The sequence below is a fragment of the Mya arenaria genome, chromosome 3 (genome assembly GCF_026914265.1).
Source record: "Mya arenaria isolate MELC-2E11 chromosome 3, ASM2691426v1".
Classification (NCBI taxonomy): domain Eukaryota; kingdom Metazoa; phylum Mollusca; class Bivalvia; order Myida; family Myidae; genus Mya; species Mya arenaria.
The window spans coordinates 87311732-87338548 of record NC_069124.1 but is presented as its reverse complement, the minus strand read 5'-3'; the positions used below and the strand labels follow the sequence as shown (position 1 = coordinate 87338548).

Sequence of the window (26817 nt, the reverse complement as noted above, 5' to 3'; positions counted from 1 at the left end):
ATTGCTTCAACTACATGACATTTGGTATACCGTTACATTTTGTATCAGACAGAGATGTGTTCTGCTGTAATTTTACATACCAGGCTGGCAGACTTTACAGGTGGACTGTCCGGTTTCATCCTGGTAGTAGCCAGCGTCACATGGCACAGATTCGTGGTCCCCGCCTGCACAGTAGTGCCCCGCCAAGCACAACGCCTGCGTGCGAGAACTTGAGCCAGTTGGGCAATAGTAACCTGCAGGGGAATTTTCATAAAATTAAATACCTTTAAACTGCAGCTGTTCAAACAGGGGTTTGTTCGATGACAATGGATTGTGTTATACATGTATTGCAACCTATGTAAGTGAAAGACTCAAGCACCATTGTTGGTCCCAAATACACAAATGTTAAAAACTGTGCAGGTTGTAAAACTGCAATGAAAGATAAAAGGAAATTTGATAAGATGTGAAAAACTCATCACCATTTATGCATGACAGCTATTATTTCATAAGGACATTTGAGAAGATATTTGTGAGAAGTATTAAAATGGAAAAAAAATTAATTGGGCACTGTCACACCACATAATTATTCAACAGTTCTGCGAGGCAGACAAGATGCTCTTATTATCTATCCATGATATCGAGAGCTTGTTTATAAAAATAATCTTTGCTATTTTACTATTAACTTTTTTTTTCTTTTTTTCTTCTTTTACATCTTCACAGTAAGTATTTGACAGTCTTTGAACATAATGAGCAATTTCCACAACGCTATCCATAATAGGTGCTGAAGTAAACTATAGACATGACTTCAAAATTTGAAAATACATTGTAAGAGATTTCACTTCAGACTAAAATAGAAACTAGGGCTGTTCAAAACATTGGACCACTAGAGGGTTTAGCTCGGGCCCCGGCATCCTCGAGCGACTGCAGTTTTACTGTATATGAAATCTTTATTGTGAGTTCCAACAGTATTCACAACCTAGTAATATCCCAAAGCACGATTAAATATCTCTACAATAATATATCAGAAATAAAACTTTGCTCCTCCTAATTTTACAAACTTATCTGTACAATGATGTTGATTTAGTGAAAACCCAATATTTTTTACAACTTCATTACCAGTTAAGCAGTTTAAAACATAAAATAGATGTGGCAGGAACACTCATAAGGCCTGCATGATCTTGTTCCTACCTGGGTCACATGGACCATTGGGCGCAGTGAGGCCAAGGTCTTCACAGTAGAAGCCCTGTGTGCAGTCTGTACAATTGGAGGACTGGGAGAGCCCAGTCATATTTGAGAATTTGCCAGCTGGACAGCGTGGCGGATTACTAGTGGATCCCGAGGCTGGAAAACAAACAGAGGCGTTCATATTTAGAGGTAGTAGAAATTCTTTTTCAATATTTTTACACTGTTATATCTATATATAGTCATTTAGGAAATTCAATGTTGGATTCTAAAATGATGCAAGATAACAAAATCTTGACACATACTTAATCAGGGCATTTATTTTTAAAGAAGTCTTTAAGAAGTATTGATAAACAGTAAGTACTTACGGCAGTATCTTCCCTCCGGGCAGAAGTCTCCCATAATTCCATCTGTAGGGTCAGCACGGACTGAGCCGGCATTGCAGTAATATCCTGCGGCACATGGACCGGTAACCACATACTGGGCTGGAGTTAAAAAACAGGCTCACCGGTAAGGGCTATTTCATTTAAACATATAACCCCCGGCAAGAAGGCATTTTTAAAATATACCACCCCCCTACAGAAGCCAATTTACCCTTTCGGAGGCAAATAAGTATAAAAAGACACCCACCCATATACTATTTAAATAATTACCCCCCCCCCCCCCCCCCCCCAATGTGTTATGTTTTACTGGAATAGCCCTAGGCAATAAATACAAAATCTAGATGGAAATGTCACATATTATTATCTTAACATTTATTGTAATGTTAGCAAACTTAAAAAGAAAGATTTTTACAGCAACTTTTTTCTTCCATAAGCACTATTACAGGAAACTGCAAAATGTAAGTACTACAGATAAAAGTTGCAGATTGTTACCAGTGCTATCACAGTAGGATCCTTCAGTGCAGGCGGTCTCGTTACACGAGCCTGTGGGGCAAAGGTGGCCAGGGCTGCACAGGTCCCCTGTAATCCCATCACTTGGGGTCGGGCTGGCCGCCTCCAAGATACAGAAGTAGCCTGGAATAGTTGTATGGAAAAGATTACTACATGAACATAAGACACTGATTAAAAGAGTCCAAACAATGTAATCTTTGAGAATTTATTTTTGAGTATATAAAGCCATACAACCTTGATCACAGTCGCCAGTAGGAGCTGTGCTGTTAGCGTCACAGTATTTCCCACAGGGACATGGAGTGCAGTCAGCAGTGCTCTGGGCTCCATAGTCAGCTCGATATGTACCAGCAGGACACGGGTATTGAGTCGAACGGTCAGTGCCGTTAGGGCAGTAGTATCCTGGAGGGCAGGGTCCAGCTGGGTCACTGTTGTATTCTGTGGTGTTGTCTGGGCAGAAGTAACCTGCAGGACAGGTGAAGCAGGCGTCCTGCTGGGTGAGGTTGTTGTAAGTGCCTGCCTCACAAGGGAATGGGTTTGATGTTCCAGACGGGCAGTAGTGGCCCACAGGGCATGGCCCACCCACGGAGGGGTCATCACCTGTAAGATAATACATACTTGCACACATGGAAGGCACGGCTATATTTCTTTCTAAACTTTTAAAGGAGGGACTTACTAGCTTTTGACAGCAATATAATAAATTCCATTATAAGTAAGTAGTTTTCATACTTTGCTGGAAAAAATGCATAAATGCGCAATGTGGTGCTTATTCAGGTGATATATCATATAATTGATATGAGATTGAATTATTACAATGATAGCACATGGTGTAAATGGGATACAATTCAGGGGCTCTCCTTCATCAAGACATCACCCAGGGGGCAAATGGGGTAAATTTATGGGATCAAGACATTTCACAATTCTATAACATCAAAATGCCTATAATTCTTGAATCTCGATCTATTATTCAAATGCTTTGTGAAAACCTGACTTCAAACACAGATCTTCACCAACAATCCCCAGTGATGGTACTGACATTTGCTTCATTACAGCGGTCATTATTAGTTTTAAGCAATCATTCTGCATGTCAGTTTTTCATTTGAAGGTGGAAGAGTGAGGACAATATTATATAATTAACTTTTTCAAGAAAATGTGAATAAACTGGCTTAAGGTTTACAGCTAAATAATTTTCAGTACACATTTAATTATCCAAATATTTTACAAGTTTATTATTACTTTTATTTTTTCATGAAATAATTTATTTAATGTGACGTCAGCAGGTGACTATATGCTCAGCCCGGGTATGTTGTAACCTCATTTGTCACATGATAACGTACCATAATAAAAAAAAGTTCTTTCCTTGTCATAAGATAGGCCACTAAGATCGGATTTTAAATCCCCCGATATATTCCTCTGCCATTCCAGATAAACTTCCTTCATTAACAGCACTAATCTAGTATTCTCTATATATGTGGTCAGTCAAAATCTATATAATATAACAAATAAAACATGACATTGCTGGGTCATACCCATGTTTACGGACTGGGCAGTCAGACTGAGGATGTTATGTGGACCTCAGCTCCACTTCAGTCCAAATATCATTCTCAGTCCATCTGCCCAGTAAACATGAGATGGCCCCCATTGTCAAGTTTTATCTGTAAAATGTATAATCTGGTAAAAACATTATTAATAAGGCAATAAATTGTATGTGTACAAGTTCTATCTCATTTACACCACTCAACATGCAAATACAAAGCAATTTAACCAGAGACATTTACAGCAGCTGAAATGATGAAACCCTATAAACACTGGATTCAACAATAACTGCTTTATCTAGCCATTGCTTAACTAACCATACTACTCTACAAACTCTTCTTACTTTCACAAATGACTTGCCTAGAATACCTCCTACCTTAACATGCAAAACTGTCTACACTGTAAAACAGTTGAATTGAGAATATAATTTAAATAATTATATCACAAATCAAATATCCAAGTTTAAAATTAATGTAAATGCAATCTAATGATAAATGACAAATAAGTGGACAAATTTCACACATTCAGGTAAAGTGTGACTAACCTGGTGGATTGGCTACATTGTTGCCTTCAAGACAGACGAAGCCAGGATCACAGGGGCCAGACCAGGTGCTCAGGTTGGCCGACCCGCAATACTGCCCAACTGGACAGATGAAGCAGTCAGACAGCTGCTCGCCCAGGGTGATGTCCCGGTATGTCGTGTTGGGGCAAGGGATAGGGTCCTCAGTCTGCTGGGGGCAGTAGAACCCAGCTGGGCAGGGTCCCCCGTCACCCGTCGATGTGCCAGATGTTGGAGTGGCAATACTCACACCTGAGATGATAACATAAATCTTCAATAGACTTCATTTTGTTAAGGTCATCGATCATACTTACATAATTTCAAAACATGTTTTCATGACAGATATATCATTATACTTTATTCAAAGAGAAAAAAGGAGAGAAAAAACAGACCTGATTTGCAGTAGTATCCTGGGTCACAGATGCCAGTTCCCGTATCATTTTTAGAGAAATCGAAGTTGATGGCTCCCTGCATGTGGCAATAGTAACCGCCCAAGCACTCCCGACAGTCACTTATATCATCCATACCTGCACAACATTAAGTCTCCACATTCAGAAAACAGCAGGACAAAAACAAACTTATATTAATGAGATGAAGGAGGGCTGATAAATTAAAATTTAATTGGTCCAGTCTGGTCTCCAAAATCTGTTTTATTGAGTCTCTTGTGATTCACTTGTTTGGATCGCCAAATAATAGATATTGATTGATCATTATAATGGATTAGCACTGGTCCTGTCAGTATAATGTTTATCCTGACAAATTTATTGGGGTTTTTTAAGAATGTGTAAAAGACAAACAAGGATTGTGTTTTACATTTTCTACTAAATTTGGGAACAAAACATTTTATCTTTTCGTTAATGAAATCGGTCAAAATCGACAAATTGTCAAACTATAGCAGCCTTGATATGAGGGGGCATACACTTTATTAAAACAAACAGTAATGACTATTTCATGAAATGTAACAATTGGAAAAAGGGTTTAATACTCTTAAACCATACCTTTCCTAAATCTTAGGCATTCATTATTTTACAGAAATAATCCACAAAACTGTAAAACATCTTAGTGAATTGTTCCCTTGATATTTCCACATGAGTTACCTTTATCAGGGTTGTATGTGCCAATGGGGCACTTCATCTGGCCAGCCCACGTGGTGTTGCCGGGACAGTAGTGGCCACGGTCACACTTATGAACATTGTCATCTCCATAGCAGAAGAAGCCAGGCGGGCAGTCATAACAGGCCGCAGCATTTGTTTCATTCATATACGAGCCTTCTGGACATGATATTGGAACACCTGCAATGGAACAACATTGGTGTATTATAAAATTTGTGAAACTGAGGTATTGCATCATGAAATATATGTATAATCCTGGCAATAATTTATGAACATGGAAAAACACACACACATCCTGTCAGTGCTCATTTACTTCCTTCAAAAAAATGAGTTGATAACAGCCTGTCTTCATCAAGATGATAAATGCAGTGTTACCTGTTCCTTCCGGGCAGTAGTGTCCAAGCGTACACACATCCCCAGTGAGACCTCCATCCTCAGGCGTGCTGGTGTAGGCCCCCTGTGAGCAGTACCAGCCTGGGGCACACAGACCGTTGGGCTCAGTGAGGCCACCGCCACTACACACCTTCCCACCCTCACAAACTGTGCAGTTGTTCTCATTGTCATTTCCAGTGTAGTTGGAGTAGGTACCATTGGGACAGGGGTAGTTCTGGTAGGTGGCCGTCGCCTCTGGGCAATAGTAGCCAGGTGGGCACAAGTCACCAAAAGTCTCATTAATTGGGTTTCGTGTGCTCGAGCCATTGGAGCAGTAATGCCCAGGGTTACAGTTGATATTGGGACTATCGAGCCCATCCTGTTCACAAGCCATACCGGGTGTGCAACTGTCACAGTGAATAGCTTCATCATATTCACCTATATCTGGGTTGAATGTACCTGGAAGACAAGTGGTGGGCCATTCACTCCTCAGTGGACAGTAGTGGCCAACAGGACAGATAATGGGTGAAGTTGTAGCAGTACCATTACAGTAGAAGCCTTGTGGACAGTCAATACAGTTGTCAGATAGCCTGGCCGGCTGGTAGGTTCCTCCTGGGCAGGGCTCCATCTTAAAGGCTCCCGAGAGTGTGTAATAACCAGCCTCAGTCTCATTTTGCGTTGGAACTCCGGCACCACCTGTGCAGAAATACCCAGGTGAACATTCCTGGGTGGCATTCACAGAGCTGGACCCAGCACAAAAATATCCAGGGTCACAGGGGATGCAGTCATACTTTGTCTTGGCCCCAGCGTAATTGCTGTAGTAGCCAACTTCACATGGAGTAGGGGTCGCTGAACCCGAAGGACAGTAGCCACCTGCAGGACACAGGCCACCCGTGAGACCATCTGGGGGAGCTGAAGTGTATGCCTTTTCTCGACAATAAAATCCTGGAAAGTAAGAATAAAATAATGTAGAGCATTTCAATAATTTTATACACACATTTCAATGCTAAATCTAAGTTCTTTATTGACTCTATCTTATTCATCTACTTTTTATTTCTATGCACCCTATCCCTGAATAGTACATAAATCTGAAGCATAAAATAAGCAATCAAAGGAACTTTTTTCCAATCAATATATTTTCAAGCATGTTTCGGTGAAAGGTGCCTGGCCTACCTGCATCACACACATCTGTGGGATAGGTGAGTCCGATGCCATCACAGTAGTAGCCTCCTGGACAGGGGGTACAGTCAGTGTCACGACGCAGATTCGTGGAGTTGCCATAGTGACCCAGAGGGCACGGCTGGTAGGCTGTACTGCCTGTCACACAGTAGTAGCCTGGAATGTAACAATGCATGCATCAGTAAGTGATCATAAATTAAATAAAATCATCTATCTCTTATAGGCAGACAAATTAAATTACCAAGTTAAAAAAGTAAGACCTTCATCTTCATTTAAAATAGGTACAAAATAACTGACATAAGGACTTTCTGTCTGAAAAACGACACACTATTAATTAGAGAATTTTGTCATGACATTATTTTCTCACGAATCAAGGAAAGATACCGGTACTGCACCCACAACGCAAGTTTTTGAAATGATAAAGAACAAGAGAAAAGCAGGAGTTATAAAAAAATAACAAACGTTGAACATAGTACAAATTTTGTACCACATCAGTGACAAGAACAACTCAAAAATCTAAATCATATCTTAAACTATTGGTATAATTTATCCCCACGCTTTTTTTGCAAGGAAAACGCTCTGCCTACATTTTTATATAGCATTTTATGAGTGAATGAAAACAAAGTAAACACTCTCAATTATGGTACAATTTGAAAAAAAACAACAATTAAAACATCTGCATACCTCTCGGACAGTCCTTTGGTAACGCTAGACCCTGTTCATCACAGTAGAAGCCGGCTGTACATTCGGCACAATCCTGGAAAGACTCCTTGGCCGATCCATTTCTGTAGAAGCCAATGGGGCAGGCAAAGGAGTACTTGTCTCCCGTACCCCGTGGGCAGTAGTGACCCCCAGGACACTCACCGACGGGGGCAGTGAGGCCTTCCACGTCACAGTAATATCCAGCTGTACAGGATTCACAGTCAGACACCTGCTGGAGGCCAAAGTTGATACTAAAGGTTCCCACAGGGCAGGGTACCGGCCAGGGGTTCACATCTCCACGTGGACAGTAATAACCTTGTCGACAGCGGTTGTCTACCACATTTGGCTGGACAGACATATTTCCAGGGCACTCAGTTCCAGCAGGACAGATAAGGTAGGTGTTCATGTGGGTCATGGACGTGGTATTGAGGTTACAGTACCTGCCCGCATCACAGCCTGTACACTCAATGGCCCCATAGTCTGAGTACTTTCCCTTGTCACAGATGATGGGGCTGGTCATACCGTCGCTGGGGCAGTAGTAGCCAGCTGTACAATAGTCACAGTCCTCAATACTCTCCCCTTTGGTAATGTCCCGGAACGTGCCCCTGAAAATTGTCAATCATATTTCCACTACACATTGTCATTCATTTGAAATCTTTTGAATGCATTACATTTTGCTATTATTTTGTTTAAATGACTGCTTATTGAAATACAAGGGAAACATTTCTATACAAATCAGATTTCAAATTTAAATGCTCGTACTCATTAATCGAAACAAACAGTCATGTTATTTTTTTCAGTTTAAAAAAGCAACATATAGATTTGTTGAAAAGGACAAAAACAATTAGGTCAAACCTACCAAAATTGATTAGTAACTGTAATACAGACAAACATAAACAAAAGCATATATCTAAAATGGCTCACACCATGGTTGAGACCAATTTATTTTGCAGCAATTGTCTTAGTAAAAACTGTAACTGCAATAAGGATTTTATATACACAAATACCTTGTTCCATTGTCTCTTCTGAAATTGATTTTAAGCAGACCATATAATTCATATTCACTTTTGTAACAATGCGTTCCTTATCATAAACATAGTAGCCTGTAAATCATCAACCTTATAGAGATCCCTCTACCGCCATACCACTTTCCCGTCATGATCTACCGATATTGAAAGCTCTTATATAAAAAATATATCAAATTTGCCTTAAATTTTCTTTTAAAAACCTATTAATCTATCTCTTTAAAGATTATGGTGCAATAAACAACATGTCAAATCACTTAACATTTCGGCCGAGATCGCTGCTAAGTTACCAGACTGGTACAAAAGACAACTAATCAGCATTCTTTGTTAATTGGCATCCTACAGTGTATAAAATTTTAGGACATTTTGGAGGGAAAATTAACATACACAATTCTGCAGTCGTCTGCACTAATACACTCCACCTATTTTGGCAGTCTCATTTGATTTATTAGCAGCTTTTCTGAATATAAACTTGTTCTTACAAGTCAGAGGTAATAATCCTTCCTTCTAAATCAAAATCACTGTCATTTAACAAGACTCTTAATCATGACTTAGATTATGCGTATTTTTAGAAAATATTAAAATAGAAACAAATATTAATATATGTTTACATCATTGTGTTTGACTGAAAAAGAAATTAGAAATTCTACTGCTTTTGAACTCAATCTACCACTTTTGAGACCTAATTCTACCTCTCTGTCATTGTCAAAGGTTCACTATCTGGGCATCCCTTTGTGAGCCTAACATCTGTTCTATGTATTTTCTTAATCGCACTGTGCTTGCCAAACAACAGCCAGGACGCAAGAGAAGGGACAGACTTTTATACGCCACCCTTTGGGTGCATAAAAACTTGGTATTGGACTTGTATATCTAGTATAACTATACCCCCAGACAACAATGTCAATGTGAATAAAATCATAAATGTAAATGGCTTGAAAAATACAAATATTGAATGAGAGAATCCGTTTAAAGATTGTATAAATGTTAAGAGAGCAGAAATGAGGCATACTGTGTGCAGGGGGTGGGGGCGACAGAGCCCTGAGGACAGTAGTTGCCCTTCGTGCAGTCATCACACTGCTCCCACGCCGTGTTCCCCATTGTCCCTGAATACGAGCCTGCATGACAAGGGTAGAACGTCGATGTTGGTGTTCCTGAAAATCAAGAGAGACAATTATCCATTAATATTCTTAAAAGTATTTTAGAAAGCAGAAGAGACAGATAAAAAGTTAAATATTTGATTAAAAAAATGAGAAATTGTAATGATTATTACACAATGGATCATTATCTAATATAAACTATTATACACAACAATAGACTACAGTACACTGACCATCTGGGCAGTAATGTCCTGCAGCACAAAGCCCTGTGGGTTGAGATGAGCCTTCCAGGCAGTAATAGCCCCTTGGGCATACAGTACACTGCTCCACCTTGTAAAGGTTTGTGAGATTGGCGTATGTTCCGGCAGGACAGGGATACTGGTCTGCAGCCCCAGTTCCTGTTGGGCAGTAGTGACCTTGACCACATGCTTCTGGTGCCTTTTGTTGTCCTCCTGTCCCCCCTGTGCAGGCAAACTTCTGTGGACATGATGAGCACTGTTCAACATGGGTCAAGTTGGTGAAGTCTGTGAATGTACCGGCAGGACAGGCATACTCGGCCTGGTTGTAAGCAGAGTTCCCACCTGGGCAATAGTAGCCTGGGGAGCATGGAGAGTCAGGGGCTGACAGACCAGCCTTCGTGCAGGCTCGGCCAGCTAGGCATGACTGGCAGTCGGATTCATTGCCACGCCCAACATCAGGGTTGTACGTGCCAGCAGGGCATGGTATGGTGTTGGCTGTTCCTTCTGGGCAGTAGTAGCCTGTTGGACATGTGATACAGTCTGAAATGTCATTGGAGTTTTCAGCCTCAGTGTAAGTGCCTGCTGCACACTTGGTGGGAGATCCAGATCCAACTGGGCAGTATGAACCACGAGGACATTTGTACTCATCATTCTGGGGGTTGTCTGTTCCCGCTGGACAGTGGCGGCCAGCAGGACACTGTGTGCAATCAGAACTGCTGGTTGAGCCAAGGTCATCATTGAAGGTGCCCGCACTACAAGGGTATTGTTTGTATGTGCCTGTACCTTCTAGGCAGTAATGGCCGCGGTGACAGATCAGGTCATTGGTTGGCTGACCTGCTGTTCCCTCCGGACAGTAGAAGCCCTGGATACATTCCTTGCAGTCAGCTTCTTTATCAAAACCAACATTATCTCCATACTTCCCAGCTGGGCATGCCGTCTCAACTTTGCCATCCAGGCAGTAGTAGCCCATGGAGCATTTGGCTAGAACAGGGTTATTTTGTGTGCTTCCCTCTGGGCATGCATACCCAGCATTGCAAGTAGTACAAGCTGTCGCTCCTGCTGCACTCCACTCTCCCTCTGGGCAGATGACAGGATCCACATCCTTTGCGGATGTGGCACAAAAGTAGCCTGCTGGGCAGATCTTGCAAGCCTGGAGGCCACCAAGACTGTAGTAGCCATCACTACAATCTGAACCAGTCTGGTTATTTTTGGGACATTCTTTGCCTGCTTCACATTCAATGCATTCTATAGCTCCAGCCTCCGAGTAGAAGCCCTTACCACACTGGGTCTTGTAATCATCGTAGATGGTAGGGCATTCATAACCAGCAGGACACTCAACACAGGCAGCTCTGCCTCCCTCGCTGTAATGTCCAGCACTACACACTGTCTGGGTGTCAGCGTTTGTGTTGGGGCACCCATATCCAGGTGGGCATTCTGTGCAAGCTGTACTGGCATCCAGGGAGTACTGGCCAGTCACACATACAATGATGGTGGCATGGTTCACATCTGGGCAGGCATTTCCTGCCAGACACATTGTACATTCCTTTTGCAGACCAGTGGAGTAGTATCCAGACAGGCAGGGTGCTTTGTTTGTGCCATCAAGGTTGGGGCATTGCCAGCCTGGTGGACAGTCTGTACATAGAGTGGCTCCGGCATATGAATATTGTCCATCAGAACATGCTGACGGAGCAGAGGCAGTAGCATCCGGGCAGCTGAAGCCTGCAGGACAACGGGTACAGGTGCCTGTTCCAGAGGCAGCATAAAAACCTAAAACATAAAAGAAGCTATATAACAGCTTATTATTATTTGTGATATCATATAACTGTTTGTATAGAATTTCACAGATAATCCTTTACCTTTAAAAACTTTAAAATAACATTTTCTTACTGCCATCATTTAGCCTGATATAGTTCAGTTACTAAGGTTTACAAACCTGGTTTACATGTGGACACACTGCCAGTGGCAGTGCACTCCTGACCAGCCCCACATGTTGTACATGCTTTTTGACCACCATTTGAGTACGTCCCTGAGGAACACAAGGTTGGGCTAGCACTTGTGGTGGGACACTCATATCCTGCTGGGCAAGTGATACAGGAAGTGGCTCGGGTCAGAGAATATTCTCCATCAACACACGCTATTTGGGCCAAACTGGAGAAGGAAAAAAATAATAAAATCAGATTATGTTTACTTTCAGATACATTTAAACAACCCTATTCCAAACACTGTTTATCCGAAATTATCACTATTTTGAAGTTAATTTTCAGTCCCGATTGTTTTCGTTCTTTGTTTAACTAAATTTTAATCTTTAATCCAAAATTGCTACTACAAAATAATCCCTATTTCAAAGTAAAAATTACGGTCCGAATTTGGTATTTCACATTTCGAACTTGATCATCTCACAATTTTTCACATCATACGGCAATAGCACTTGGGCATCAGCTTGAGGTGATAATGAAGCACAATTAACGCTTGTCAAAAAATGGCATTGGGCATGCTTATGTTCTAAACATCGATGTCAGAAAATAAGCGATTTATTTGGGTGATGTAGTGTGAACATACATTCACTGGTTAACTCAATCTGAATAACATTCATTCTCATCAAATACGATCGCCACACTGCTCATTCAACCCCCTACCGAGCAATCCAGGGAAGGGCCAAAGCTGTCATTTCTTTTAAATGTATAATATTTTGATTAATAAAGAAGTATGATAACAAATTATTTGTTATTTAATAATCAATAATTCAACAAACATGTATACTGAACGATCACTCAAACCAGAAGTTATGTGTTGGCTATTTGTAACCAACATTGCAATCTTCACGACTTAATATTTTCATCATCTTTAATTCGTGAAAGCTGTCATTTTCTAAAAATTGTTATTCCGAAATATTGCTTTTTCAAAAAATTTATCCAGATGATTTCGGATTAACGGTGATTAAATGTACTTCCTGTAAAACAACATTATTTGACTGTAAGTTTACACATCTTAAATAAAATTCTTAAACAAGAACCAACCTGGGATCTGGGCACTCGAATCCAGCAGCACAGTTGGTACAGGAGGTCTGACCAGTGAGGCCGCCTGTATGTTTGCCAGAAGAGCAGGCGACGGGGGTCTGGAAGTTGAAGGGGCACATGCTGCCTGGAGGACACACTGTGCAGTTCATTTCTGCGGACAAGCTATAGTAGCCAGTGCCGCAAGCAGTAGGAGAATCTCCATCTGTCTCACACTCGTAACCAGCTGGGCATGCTGAACATGTTGCTGTACCCTGGAATAAACACAACCTAGCATATCATAACTTCCAAAGTCAAACTAAATTCATTGGAGCCTTACATGTTTGTGAAACTTAAAAAGACTTAAAAAATAGATAAAAGCTCATTGTATGACTCAAGTTTGTAAAGTTTGGTTGTTATTCATTTTTTTCAATACAATACTACCAGTACATTCATACTCTGAAAGATACTTTTGTTTGTTGGGTCTTTTATTTTTTTCATATTAGCTGTTATTAAAATAGTTGTGCACATGTAGGCTAACAGTTGTTTCTTTTTTAAATAAGTTTTGGCAAGATTTAAAATGCATTCAGGTTTACTGTCAAGTTCTCCATTATAAAGTTTAAGATGTTGAATTGATTTTTATGCTGCTCTTTTCCTTTTTTTTTTTAATTTGCAAAAAACAAGAGCTGTCGGTAGTCAGCGCGCTCCACTATTCTCAGTGATTGACAATATAAAATAATATCCATCCTGGAGGATATTGTTAAAGTGTTGTTAATAACAGAAACTTGTAAATAGAAAAGAGTGTCGAAAGGCTTGATAGAGTTACCTCCTCCTGTGTACAGGTTGGGGGCATGATGGTGAACAAGTGTGCAAAGTTTCAAAGCCAGATGTCAATGGACTTTGAAAATATGTGGTACGCAAACACTAACGTAAATTATAAGTAAAAAAGGGGCATTATTCTGTCAAAATGCTTGATACAGTGACCTCCTCCAGTATACAGGTTGGGGGCATGATGGTGAACAAGTGTGCAAAGTTTCAAAGCCATATGTCAATGGACTTTGAAAATATGTGGTACGCAAACACTAACGTAAATTATAAGTAAAAAAGGGGCATTATTCTGTCAAAATGCTTGATACAGTGACCTCCTCCAGTATACAGGTTGGGGGCATGATGGTGAACAAGTGTGCAAAGTTTCAAAGCCAGATGTCAATGGACTTTGAAAATATGTGGTACGCAAACACTAACGTAAATTATAAGTAAAAAAGGGGCATTATTCTGTCAAAATGCTTGATACAGTGACCTCCTCCAGTATACAGGTTGGGGGCATGATGGTGAACAAGCATGCGAAGTTTCAAAGCCATATGTCAATGGACTTTGAAAATATTTGAGGTGGTATGCAAACTTTAACGTAAATTCTAAGTTGAAAAAGGGGCATAATTCTGTCAAAATGCTTGATACAGTGACCCCCTCCGATGTTCAGGTTGGGGAAATGATGGTAAACAAGCGTCCGAAGTTTCAAAGCCAGATGTCAATGGACTTTGAAAATATTTGAGATGGTACGCAAACTTCAACGTAAATTTTAAGTCGAAAAAGGGGCATAATTTTGTCAAAATGCTTGATAGAGTTACCTCCTCTTAAGTACAGGATGGGGGCATGATGGTGAACAAGCATGCAAAGTTTCAAAGCCAGATGTCAATGGACTGTGAAAATATTTGAGGTGGTACGCAAACTTTAACGTAAATTCTAAGTAGAAAAAGGTGCATAATTTTGTCAAAATGCTTGATACAGTTACCTCCTCCTGTGTACAGGTTGGGGGTATGATGGTGAACAAGTGTTCAAAGTTTCAAAGCTATATGTCAATGGACTTTCAAAATATTTGAGGTGGTACGCAAACTTTAACATAAGTGCTTACGCCGACGCTTAGGTGACTAGGATAGCTCTCCTTATTCTTCGAATAGTCGAGCTAAAAATATATTTTTTTTCTGATCCCTCTTCTGATTCTGCTTTTGACCATTGAAATTTAACTTAAAATCATTGAAATCATTTAATTTTTGTCTTGCTTCTTTCAATCCTGTAAGTTTGATATTGTCAGCTGGGTTTAATATCGCTTCCTGTTACAGTGTATCTACTTCTGTTAAGAAGTTTTTTTTCATGTGATGTTTAGTCTTTGATTCAAAATTTTATTTTTACATCACCAATTCTTCCATCAATAACTTCCAATAAAGCATTTTAATATGCATCTTTGTTTATTTCAGCTGTCTCCCGAATCACTTTTAATTTTGTTCTTATTTTCTTGATGAAATAAAACCAAATTGTTAAGCTTAAAATACCCAGGTTCATGTTGATGTTCATTTAAATCCAGTTTTGATACAATTAATACACAAATGGAATGATCAACTTGAATCCTGGCCTGAGTTTACAATCTTGAACAAGGTTAAGTGAATCTAAGTAGTCTTATCTAGAGCATTCTCATTCACAAGAGTGATGATGCTATGCATACCACACTCTGGTTCAATCGCCCCGATTCTGAGTGCAAATCCTGGCGATTGACTATAGCCAATGAAAAAGAGACTTAGAGTACCTAAATGCCTTGTGTTTTAAATGTAAATCGCTGAAAAAGATATTTGCTAAAAACAACTACTCAGAGTTGTATCAAAACAGAGTGCTTAATTAACTTTTCAAAATTAATGAAGAATAAATTAGCGGCAAACAGCATATCGATGGTCAGTGATTAATAGTTAAGTATGCTTAATGTAACATGCGTTTTTATTGGTAGACAATGATATCAGGAAAATTATCTATTGAATGAGTATGATCTAGAGAGAAATCAGAGGACCTGTTTTCAATGGTACTTATTTCAAGTTCACTTGTTCTTGTCATATCCTTTCGTTTTTATTTGTTATCTGGTTCTTGACTTTGTTTGAAGCTATCCTTTTTTCAGAAATACATTCTGACATATCTTCTTTTGTACAGTTTTGTTCCTGCCCTCTATTCTATCATTCAAATCAATAATGACAGAACTTAATGAAATTATTTATATGGTCAAACCTGGTTGAACGGTCACCTGCTTTAAAAGGTCACCTGCCTTCTCGGGCCACTCCAAATTCCCCCAGTATGTTATTACTATATAAGGTACCTGTTAGCAGCCATCTACTGTCACAGCAGCCACATTCACTAATTTTTGACCCCATGAAGCCATATAAACACTAATAAGTGGCCACTAATCCCTTGTCATTGACACTTATCAGCTAATACAATTTTCCAATACACAGTTATGAATTGCATACTGATTAACAGAAAAGTATGACAGCTTCAGATATTTCCGTCATCCAATGAAAATGCATTTAACATCACACAACTGCCATGCATGTTTTCTGATCAAGATGTTAACAACATGATCAGAATGTTTTGATCAGAATTGACACAATAAATGAAGATACTTGAATAAACATTATTAATTAGAAAGTTAATTATCAAATACCGACAGAGAACCCAAGTTATTATGAATTCACAGTTTGCATTGTCACTTATATATAGGTATGAAATGAGGTAGGATTTGTATTCATTTCCATATTAATTTTCAAAGTGCATGGATTTATATTCCTATTATTATAGCTAACAATAAGAAAATCGTAAGTGTTTGACTATAATAGAATGTGTCAAGTGTATTCAATTATTAGAAAACAGTCATAGTGCAAAAAGTGTTGCCAAGGAAATTAATTGTAGACAGCACATGCTTGACGTGATAATGTCAGCACATGATTTGTTCATGCACTGTAGATTAGAGAAAGAGTTAAGCAAACAAAAAAGACTTTAAAAAGTAAACTTGTTAATGTAGTGATGTGGACAGATTGTTGGTGTTTTTTATCTTTAATTTAGCAATAAAGTTATTTTATCTGCATTTGTATTTTAACTTCTTTTATTATAATGGTACTGATTATACTGATGGTGGTGTGAGCTGGTTGTCAATATACATAATTGACCTCTGTTTAAACAAAGCTTAAGTGGCAGAAATTTCAAACCTAGTGGCCAACTGTTTTAAGCAGCCACTTTGACCTTTTCCCAAAGGTGGTGACTAATACAGGTTTGACTGTAATAATAATAAACAGTGAATCCTATATAATACCAAAGGGCTGTAGTATCCCGTTGCACAGTTCTGTGGTGCTGCAGTGGGATCAACGCAGGACTGGCCTGTGGGACAGGCTGAACAGGCGGTGGCATTCCCAGTCGAGTATTCACCTGTTGGACAGATATCGGGGGCGGAGCTCGTGCTTGGACATTCATACCCAGCCGGACAGGCAGTGCAGGCTGTCACCTAGTGATACAGGAAAACTTGGTGTTATAAGAAGTACAGGTATGATGAGAAGGGTTACCAAGAAAATGATAGCAAGGTCTTAAAAGATATACACAATCTTCAAATGTCATAGGTCTATCAATAATATGATATTAACAAAGCACAAACATTTATAACAAATCTGATCTTATGATATAATTATGTATTTAAGGTCAAATAGAGTTTATGATCATACAGTTCCTCCGAGGCTGTAAGTGCCAGCTGTGCAGGATGATGGGGCTGTAGAACTTGAGCATTCCGAGCCCGCTGGGCACACTGAACATGCATTGGACCCAGTAGAGCTGGTCGTGCCTAGAAACAATTACATCAATAATAGATAGTATTTACTTACTGCATATTTATATGTAAATAAAAAAATGTTAAGCACTTAATTCATGAACATTAACAGGCTTTAACAAAATTATCTAGAGGCATTTAATTGTTGAGCATTAATTTGCTGGCATACTTACCACTAGGACAGACTTTGCATGATGAGTCTCCCAGTTCACTGTAATATCCAGCAGCACAGTTGGTGGGTGTGACATAGTTGCTACCATCAAAGCATTTCTGGCCGGCTGGACACTGGGAGCAGCTGCCAGCCGCTGCAGCACTGTAGTAGCCGTCAGGACATTGCTGCAATAGGTACACTACATTTAATATCATTCTACAAAAGTTATTATACATGGATAGAATATAATGTCAGGCAAAATATATCATTTATTGTCTTATAGATTAAAGAGCCAATTTCTTATTTCTAGTATCACTTAAATCTATGCACTGTTCATGTATACAACTCCACTTACAGTGCAGACACTGACTCCAAGGTTGCTAAAGTAACCAGCAGCACAGTTGACAGCCGTCTCATTCTTGCTTGGACATTCCTGGCCAGCTGGGCAGTTGTCACATGATGTCTGTCCTGTCTGCGTCTGGTATGTCCCATCAGGGCACACCTCCGTCCCAATGGTGGGGTCCGCACAAAAATACCCTGCTGGGCAGTCTACACAGACATTGTTATCCTCGTACTTGCCAGCCTACAGAAAAAGAGTGATTAAGTCAAGACCGCTCGGCACTTAACAGATAATATGTCATCAAGTAAACAATTATGGCTAAAATAAAGGGCTATTTCATCTGTAAGTAAGTTTAGAATTCATGCCATACTTTAAAAAATCAAATCCACAGTATAAGTGTACATACAGCACAAGGTGTGGCGACACTCCCCGCACAAGTGTGGCCTGCAGGACAACTGGTGCATGAGGTGCTACCTTGGGCAGAGAACTGAAACAAACAGGACACAAATAAAACACATGTGCTATTTATACTGAAATGTTGTAATGAGACCAGCTTTAGTCCACAGCAGGTCTTCACTATTAACACTGAAAAGTAATATCAATTATGAATTTCGTAAACTAACCTATCAAATCTGCGATAACAATACATAGAGATTTTTAAACCATACAATTGACAATATCACAATATTAAGTCACAATAAGTTTAAGTTACCTCCCCTGTTGCACAAGCACTGGGGTTGGTAGTCGGGTCGGCACATTGGGAGCCTGCTGGACAGATTGTACACAGTGTTTCACCTGTCGCTGATGCATAGTAGCCAGATGGGCACTGAAATGTTGAAAGCAGAAGCCTCTGAAGTTTGTAATAATTTAATATACAAAACAATTAACCTGTCAATTAATCTTTGTTTAGCAAAGACTCTTTGTTGAACATTCATATGATTTCTACAGGATTAGGAAATACTGATTTTTCTTTGCATTCATTAAACAATTGGACTCTAAAACCTCTAAAAAAATATTTGCACGTACAGATTTGCATGACTCGAGGCCAGTTCCATCCTGGTATTCTCCTGCTGGGCAGGGAGTTGGGGATGCAGTCCGGTCCGTACACTTGTTACCTGCAGAAAACAGTATCAACATATATAACCATGGTAGTCATAGTCATTTAACATTAAAAAATTGTACATAAAATCCAGCCAATTATTTTTAGCTCGACTTTTCAGAGAATAAGGACGGCTATACTACTCTCCCCAGCGTCGGCATCAGAGTGCATTTAAAGTTTAAGGGCAAGTTGGGATTTTCACTTATAAGTCCAATACCCTTTATTCAATTCACTTATGCTTCACACAGTTGTTTAGGGCCATCACATAATGAGGTAACATACCTCAATATTATCCTTAATACAAGTTATTGCCCCTGATTGACTTAAGAATTGCTGTTCAAGTTTTAGGGCAGCATTGCCAACCTTGGAGAAATCCAATGTAGCGAAAGTGCCTATAGAGTTATATAGGGGAATATTGTTAAACATTTTTTTCACGAATTAATCTTTCAACAGTCAACTTACTTCCTACATATATGTTAGGATAATTCTTGACCTTTAAAGCTGCACTCTCACAGATTGAACATTTTGACAACTTTTTTTATTTTTTGTCTTGGAATGAGCAGTTGTTTGCATAAATATCTAAAAACCAGTGATAAAAAACTATGATAAAAACCAGTGATAAAAAACTATGACAAAAGATCAGATCGCAGATTTCAAATCCATCTTTGATTTATGTAAAGTCCATGAAAAACTCTTTATTATGGTATAACTTTTATGACTGTATTCCAAATAAGTCACGTTAAAATCACAAAATATAGTCCCGCCCCCAAAACACGTCTGATCACCACAAAGTATAATCCTTGTTAGTCTTAATAGCATGAGCAGATGATATTTCATTTTATCTGTCTCCTTTCCAATAATATCACACCCTTTTTTGTTTTACACTGCTTAAGAAAAATATCAAACTCTTATAAGAATGGTGTGAAAATGGCTTTTATTAAATGTCTTTGTAAATGATCAATAATAGGCTTCAAAGAGATTATACACTGATTATAAGATGTAAAACTAGTAAGTTAATCAGAGATGACTTGAGATTTCAGTACTTTAGCAAGGCAAGTCATTCAACCAAAGTTTCCTCTGCAGAACAGCTCTACTCAATTATGGCTAATACTAAAATGGTCTAAAACTAAATTTTCCATAGAAACGTATATTATAAAGACTGGTCACCTTTATGACCCCCATGAATTCTGTATTTCTAATCTGCCTAAATCTAGCCATGTGTCCAATAGATTAATAATTGCTAAAGTAGCTTATGTCTGCGCTAGTTTTGCACTGAGAGGAGAAATCCATAGAGATCGCCGTTAGCCTGATAAGCTCCAAAGTTGGCAATGGTCCAAGTTGTAGGGCCAGTTTGGATTTTAATAAAAAACTTCTACACTCTTCATTTAATTGATTTAATACTTTGCACAATTAATGACAATCATCACAATAAGGTTACATAACTCCATTTTAACCCTAAATACCAATAACTGCCCTTGATTTTTTTTTCAAATTTTCTTTATATTTCTTTTGATAGGGTCATTTTTATATTCTAAACCAGGTTTTCATGAAGATCAAGTTATTAGAATGACTCGCGTCATTGTTTGGGCGGGTTGGTGGGAAGGCAGCTTCAAAGTCACATAATGTATAGAATAATTTTAGCTAGGTTTGACATATAGTGACCATTCTTGGTATATAGGAAGAGTTACGGAGACCTTTCATGGGATTGCGTTTGAGGCCCCTAGGATCAGGGTCAAGGTCAAAGTTCCTATTAATAGAAAAATGGTTGGTATTCAATAACTTAAGTAAAGGTAAACGAATTGCGAGCACACTTGGTATATATAAAGGGTTAATAGAGACCTTTCATGAGATTGTATTTTGGGCCCCTGAGAGTATGGTGACTGTTTACCTTAGTTTGAATTTGATCTTTTTATTGCTTATGATAGGCACATACATCATTATTGTAATTACTTCTAAATAAAGCGGCGATAAATAAAAGTGATAAAAAAACAGCAATTTGTGTACCTTGGGGGCACTCTGTGCATGATGTTTCTCCGGTTGCCGTCTGGTACCAGCCAGAAGGACAGGCAATCTGCTCCTCCAGGCCAGCCGTAGGGCATTTGTAACCAGCATCACATGAAGAACATGAGAGGCTCGCGTTGTTTGCGTATGTTCCAGCTGTGCACTCAACAGGGCTCACTGTAGGGTCAGAGCATTCGTAGCCGGCGGGACATGGGAGGCAACTCTCCTGACTGCCCAGTGAATAGTAGCCAGATGCACATGCACTCCCTAGAATATAACATGGCAATAATTCACTTGCAATGCAAAAATTGTTCAAATATTACCAATATGCTAAACATCTATCTATTTCTCAAGTGTTTTAGTTTTGTTTTTAGCTCTACTGGCCAAAGGCCATTAGAGCTTATGCGATGGTAATTTGTATGTAGTATGTGCGTCCGTGCGTCTGTAAACAATTCATGTTAATACAATACAGCCTTCAGTTTTGATTGTATCTTGATGAAACCTGTAAAGTATCCATAAGAGCTTGTTTCCTTTCGAAAACCAGCCAGATCCGCCCATGTATGCCTAGATTATGGGCCTTGATAGTATAAAATTAAAGAAATGCTATTTTTAGCTAACCTAGTTCTAGCCAGGTCTGCCTGCATGAGCAAAGTCTATTTTTTAGCCAAGTTTACATGTACATGTAAATTCAAGTTCAGGACTAAGGGAGAGAATTTCCTTTTGTACTGCAGTTGATTTTGTGAAATACTCTGCCCTGTTCTTGTTGAAAGCCCAAAGGCCTTTTTTTTTAGCTCTAAGTGACTGTAGTTTGCACATTCATCTTAACAAAATTGGTTGTGAATGTTTGTTCAAGTTTTGCACCTGGGGTCATTACTGGCCACACCCAGGGTTCACAAGTTTGGTAAAATTAAATTTGGATAGGTTTGAAAATCTTTTTGTGTGTTTTTGCATCCATCTCAGCAGAACTGCTTGTGAATGTTTGTTCAAATTGATCAATGTTGTCCTCGGATGCCCTTGACTTTGACCATTTGACCAACTTTTTTTATTTTTTTTAAACTACAGAAATTATTACCATGAGTACAGTTTAAAAAACATTTTTTTTTGTTAGATGACTTTTACTTGGCACATATTAAAATAGTTCATGCAACTTGAATCTGCTTACAATTCTTTCTGCTGTGAGCTAAATGTCTGTTGCCTTTTACCCATACATACATGCTCCTGATTAAAAATGACCACAAGAGCCATGCCAGTAAAGCATAGGCCTCTTGTTCGTGTATGTATTCTTACAAATTCTTAATTATTGATAATAAGTTTTGACATATAAAAAGTTTTTGATTTTCAGCTTATAGAGTTTTAGTATAATTATTCATGTATGACAGGTTTTCTCTTTGAAAACGTGAGGCACAGATTAGGATATAATTATATTCAAATATGTCAGGTTTAAAAAGAGTTCTTAATATTTTGAAAAAAATACATTGCATGGAGACAATTTTGATATTTACAGTTCATGGTGACAATGCTGATATTTACAGTTCATGGTGGCAATGTTGATATTTACAGTTCATGGTGACGATGTTGACATATACAGTTCATGGTGACAATGTTGACATTTAAAGTTCATGGTGACAATGTTGAAATTTGCAGTTCATGGTGACAATGTTGACATTTACATTTTATGGTGGTAATGCTGATATTTACAGTACATGGTGACAATGTTGACACTTCCAGTACATGGTGACAATGTTGAAATTTACAGTTCATGGTGACAATGTTGAAATTTACAGTTGATGGTGACAATTTTGAAATTTACATTACATGGTGGTAATGCTGATATTTACAGTACATGGTGACGATGTTGACACTTCCAGTACATGGTGACAATGTTGAAAGTTACAGTACATGGTGACAATGTTGATATTTACAGTGCATGGTGGTTATGCTGATATTTACACTTCATGGTGACAATGTTGACACTTCTGGTACATGTTAACACTTCCAGTGCATGGTGACAATGTTGAAATATACCATTCATGGTGACAATATTGAAATTTACAATACATGGTGATAATGCAGGTATTTTCAGTGCATGGTGGCAATGTTGACATTTAAAGTGCATGGTGATAATTATGTGTGACACTGATGACATTTATTAAAATTTGCTGATGGTGATATATAGCTATCACTAGATGTAACTCATATCCCCAACCTCACCACTTTCTTGTAATGAGAATTATCACTAGGAGTTATTAATACTCATGAATTGCCCTTTGTTGAGAAGGCATAACTGTTTCTTTTGTACTTGTGTTACTCAAAACCTCAAAATATATAAAGTTATGGAGAAAGTAAAATAGCATAGCAAGGGCATCCACATAAAATAGTAATCAAACAAACCAAGAGCAATAACTTATGGTTCCTGTACACTGAGCTTCTCCTCAATGAGATATCTCTGAATATGCAGTTTGAGGTCAATACCTCAAAACATATAAAGTAATGAAGAAAAGTAGACTTGTCCTGATGTCCCCAGATAGACATACATTCATCAGTTCTTCTGTCCATCCGTCCATTCTTTAATTCTAACCTGTGTTGGTTACTTTCCCATAACTCCCCATTATAAGAATATGGACAGAAGGATGGCACAAGGTGATTCTTATATAGCCCACACTACTATGTGTTGATGGTATAATACATCAATAGAACTGTCTATTTAAAGCTAATAATTTATTCTCCATTTTGTCATAAATATTATTATTTGTACAAGTATACAATGCATGTTGTTGAAGAATGCTTAAATCATGCATTGTGCTGTATGATGAACAGAGAAATAGTCAACTAACTACCCGCTGCAGAGTGACGCCAGTAAATGCACATTGAGATATTGGCACATTGGCAAACAATACTTTAGTGCTATACAAAGTATTGATCATCTGAATTCTATTAAATTCTTTACAAAACTCTATGAATGTATAACATTCAGTATAGTTTTGACATCTTTAATATAAACACTAATATAGATGCTATTATGAAAATTTTATATAACAAAATAATGCTGCTGCTAACAGCTGTTAAAAAGGCATACATACTTGCAGTGGTTGTAGGGCACTCAAATCCTGCCTCACATGTGACGCATGAGCCTGGTCCACTTGTAGCCTTGTATGTCCCCACCCCACACTGACTGCAGTACTTCTGACCAGCAGAACTGACATACACAACAAGTATAATAATATATATCAGCTACCCATGCTTGTTTTCTGAAAAACCTTGAGAAAAAAAGAATGCCTGCCGTCCACACCTAAAATGTCATATTATTATATTGTCCATGTCATAGTGATTTAAATTTATCTGTTGAAGTTAAAATGTTAAACATGTACAAATTAAAGAATTTGAAGCCTTTAATTCTAAAACAAGAGCTGTCACAGTAAGTGATGAAAGCCCCCAAGTCCATATAGTTCGCACAACCTAAAGTTCCATTTTAGTCCTTTATGAAATGTGCTAGGGGGTCCTGGGGCATGCTCCCTCAAATTGTTTTGAAAACCATTGTGCAATCTGGTGCATTCTGGGTGTTCTGAGGTGCTTTATTAAGTACTGGTAAATGGACACTTTTAGAATCATGTAGTATAGTAAGCATACTGCAACTTTGGCTGATTTTTTTTGTCAGAATCATGTGGATTCAGCCAGGTACCCGCGTAAAGGCAGCTACGCACCTGACAATAGTCAGATTTTGTCTTTATGTTCCAAACACATGTGATAATTAATTCAAAAATCCTTTGTGCATCACAAACACGACCCGCTGTATCTATGCATCATTCCATCATGATTCAACTCTATATGTGACCTTGAACCTTGAGGTAGGGTCCTGGGTCTTGCATGCAACCTTTAAAAACCAACACATGAGCATAACAAAGTAATAGCCCAGACACAGACTATCTTGTATAACCATACATGAACATTCCATAATGATCAACCAGTGACCTTTGAGGTAAGGCATTGTTCTTGCAAGGAACACATTGTCATCATGTGCACAATAAGTTCCTTCCCTGCATGACAAAATATCAGTCTAGATGCGGAAAACTGGAAGGACGGACTGATTGTGTGATTTAGATATGCTCACATTTGGGTCAGTAATAATTTAAGTCAGGAGCTTGCCGCTGACTTTCACAGAAAAAAAAGAGAACAATGTACCTGTACTCTCCCGCAGGGCAGGGTGATGGCGCAGCTGCTTTGTCTGTACACTCAGAGCCCTCTGGGCAGGTGGTACAGTTTGAGGACTGTGTACTGGAGGCATATGAGCCGTCCTGGCACTCCAGACATGTCATTGTGCCCTCGGGGCTGTAGAAGCCCGCCGTACAGTCACTTGCTGCTCCATTAACACTTGGACATTCCTGACCTACATGTTCAGTATAGAATTTTCAAACTTAATAGCCAGATTCAAATAATAGATACAAATTATACACTAGAAATTGCTTTTTTTTAAAGTGCTTGTCTCCCCATTGTGTGGTCATAGATGAGAAATAATTAATGATATAAATGAAATCTGTACATTTGGACTGGAGACAAACAATATGGTCATCTATTGGTCATGATCATCCTGCATATCAAGTATGAAATTCTTGGGTCAAAGTATGAAGTTCCTGAGTCAAAGCGTTCTTTAACTATCGAGCCGAATGAAGTGTGACAAAGGTACTGATGACCAACAAATTGTTTTTCACCTCAAGGCCTGTGCACTGTGACCGTGATCTACTGACCTCAAAATCAATAGGGGTCAACTACTAATCAAGACCAACTAGCATACCAAAAATGACATTCCTAGGCCCAAGCCTAGCGATCTTTGGTTTTTCAGCGAAAAACCGTTATTTTACCTCAAGGTGACCTTTGGCCTTAAAAGCCAGAAAATCAATAGGGATCATCTACTAGTCATCTCCAACTAGCATACAAAGTAACCAAGTATGAAGTTCCTGGGTGCAAGCGTTCTTTATTTATTGAGCAGAAACAAAGTGTGATGTACAGACTGACAGACTGATCACAAAATCAATGGGGGTCATCTACTTGTCATGACCAACTTGCATACCAAATATGAAGTTCCTGGTTGCAAGCGTTCTTTAGTTACTGAGCGTAAACCGTTTCTTCACCTCAAAGTCACGGTGACCTTGACATTTGACCAACTAATCCAGGAGTCATCTTCTAGTCATGACCAACTAGCATACCAAGTATGAATTTCCTGGGTACAAGTGTTCTTTAGTTATTAAGCAGAAAACATTTTTAAGCTTAAGGTCACCACCAATATATCGTTTTTTACCTGAAAGTTATCGCAAACTTGACCTTTGATCTTTTGTACTCAAAATCAATACAGGTCATCTTCTAATCATGAAAAACTAGCATACCAAGAACGAAGTTTCTGGACCCAAAGGATCTTTATTTATTGAGCGGAAACCGTTTCTTCACCTCAATGTCATGGTGACCTTGACCTTTGACCTACTGATCACAAATTCAATAGGGGTCATCTACTAGTCATGACCAAACAGCATATTTAGTGTGAAGTACCTAGGTCTGAGCGTTCTATAGTTATTGAGCGGAAACAAAATGCGACACACACACTGACAGACTGACTGACTGACTGACTGACTGACTGACTGACTGACTGACTGACTGACTGACTGACTGACTGACTGACTGACTGACTGACTGACTGACTGACTGACTGACTGACTGACTGACTGATGGACAGGGCAAAAAC

General features: G+C 38.9%; 1 protein-coding gene across 1 annotated transcript in view; it reads right to left on the bottom strand.

The window, feature by feature from the left end:
• The window catches only part of LOC128225557 (uncharacterized), a 106253-nt gene that overhangs the window by 53208 nt on the left and 26228 nt on the right, over window positions 1–26817 (bottom strand). The window contains exons 7-32 of the mRNA XM_052935421.1: window positions 25266–25470; window positions 24167–24282; window positions 21090–21353; window positions 19013–19101; window positions 18699–18812; window positions 18393–18473; window positions 18002–18229; window positions 17669–17831; window positions 17395–17510; window positions 16992–17180; window positions 12890–13140; window positions 11806–12020; window positions 9867–11639; window positions 9546–9687; window positions 8519–8536; window positions 7494–8116; window positions 6804–6965; window positions 5634–6575; window positions 5244–5438; window positions 4539–4673; window positions 4132–4398; window positions 2289–2651; window positions 2037–2177; window positions 1530–1646; window positions 1168–1320; window positions 81–233 (exon numbers count right to left, since the gene is read on the bottom strand). Of these exons, the coding sequence (XP_052791381.1) occupies window positions 81–233; window positions 1168–1320; window positions 1530–1646; window positions 2037–2177; window positions 2289–2651; window positions 4132–4398; window positions 4539–4673; window positions 5244–5438; window positions 5634–6575; window positions 6804–6965; window positions 7494–8116; window positions 8519–8536; window positions 9546–9687; window positions 9867–11639; window positions 11806–12020; window positions 12890–13140; window positions 16992–17180; window positions 17395–17510; window positions 17669–17831; window positions 18002–18229; window positions 18393–18473; window positions 18699–18812; window positions 19013–19101; window positions 21090–21353; window positions 24167–24282; window positions 25266–25470 (7215 nt within the window). The remainder of the gene's footprint in view (window positions 1–80; window positions 234–1167; window positions 1321–1529; window positions 1647–2036; window positions 2178–2288; window positions 2652–4131; window positions 4399–4538; window positions 4674–5243; window positions 5439–5633; window positions 6576–6803; window positions 6966–7493; window positions 8117–8518; window positions 8537–9545; window positions 9688–9866; window positions 11640–11805; window positions 12021–12889; window positions 13141–16991; window positions 17181–17394; window positions 17511–17668; window positions 17832–18001; window positions 18230–18392; window positions 18474–18698; window positions 18813–19012; window positions 19102–21089; window positions 21354–24166; window positions 24283–25265; window positions 25471–26817) is intronic.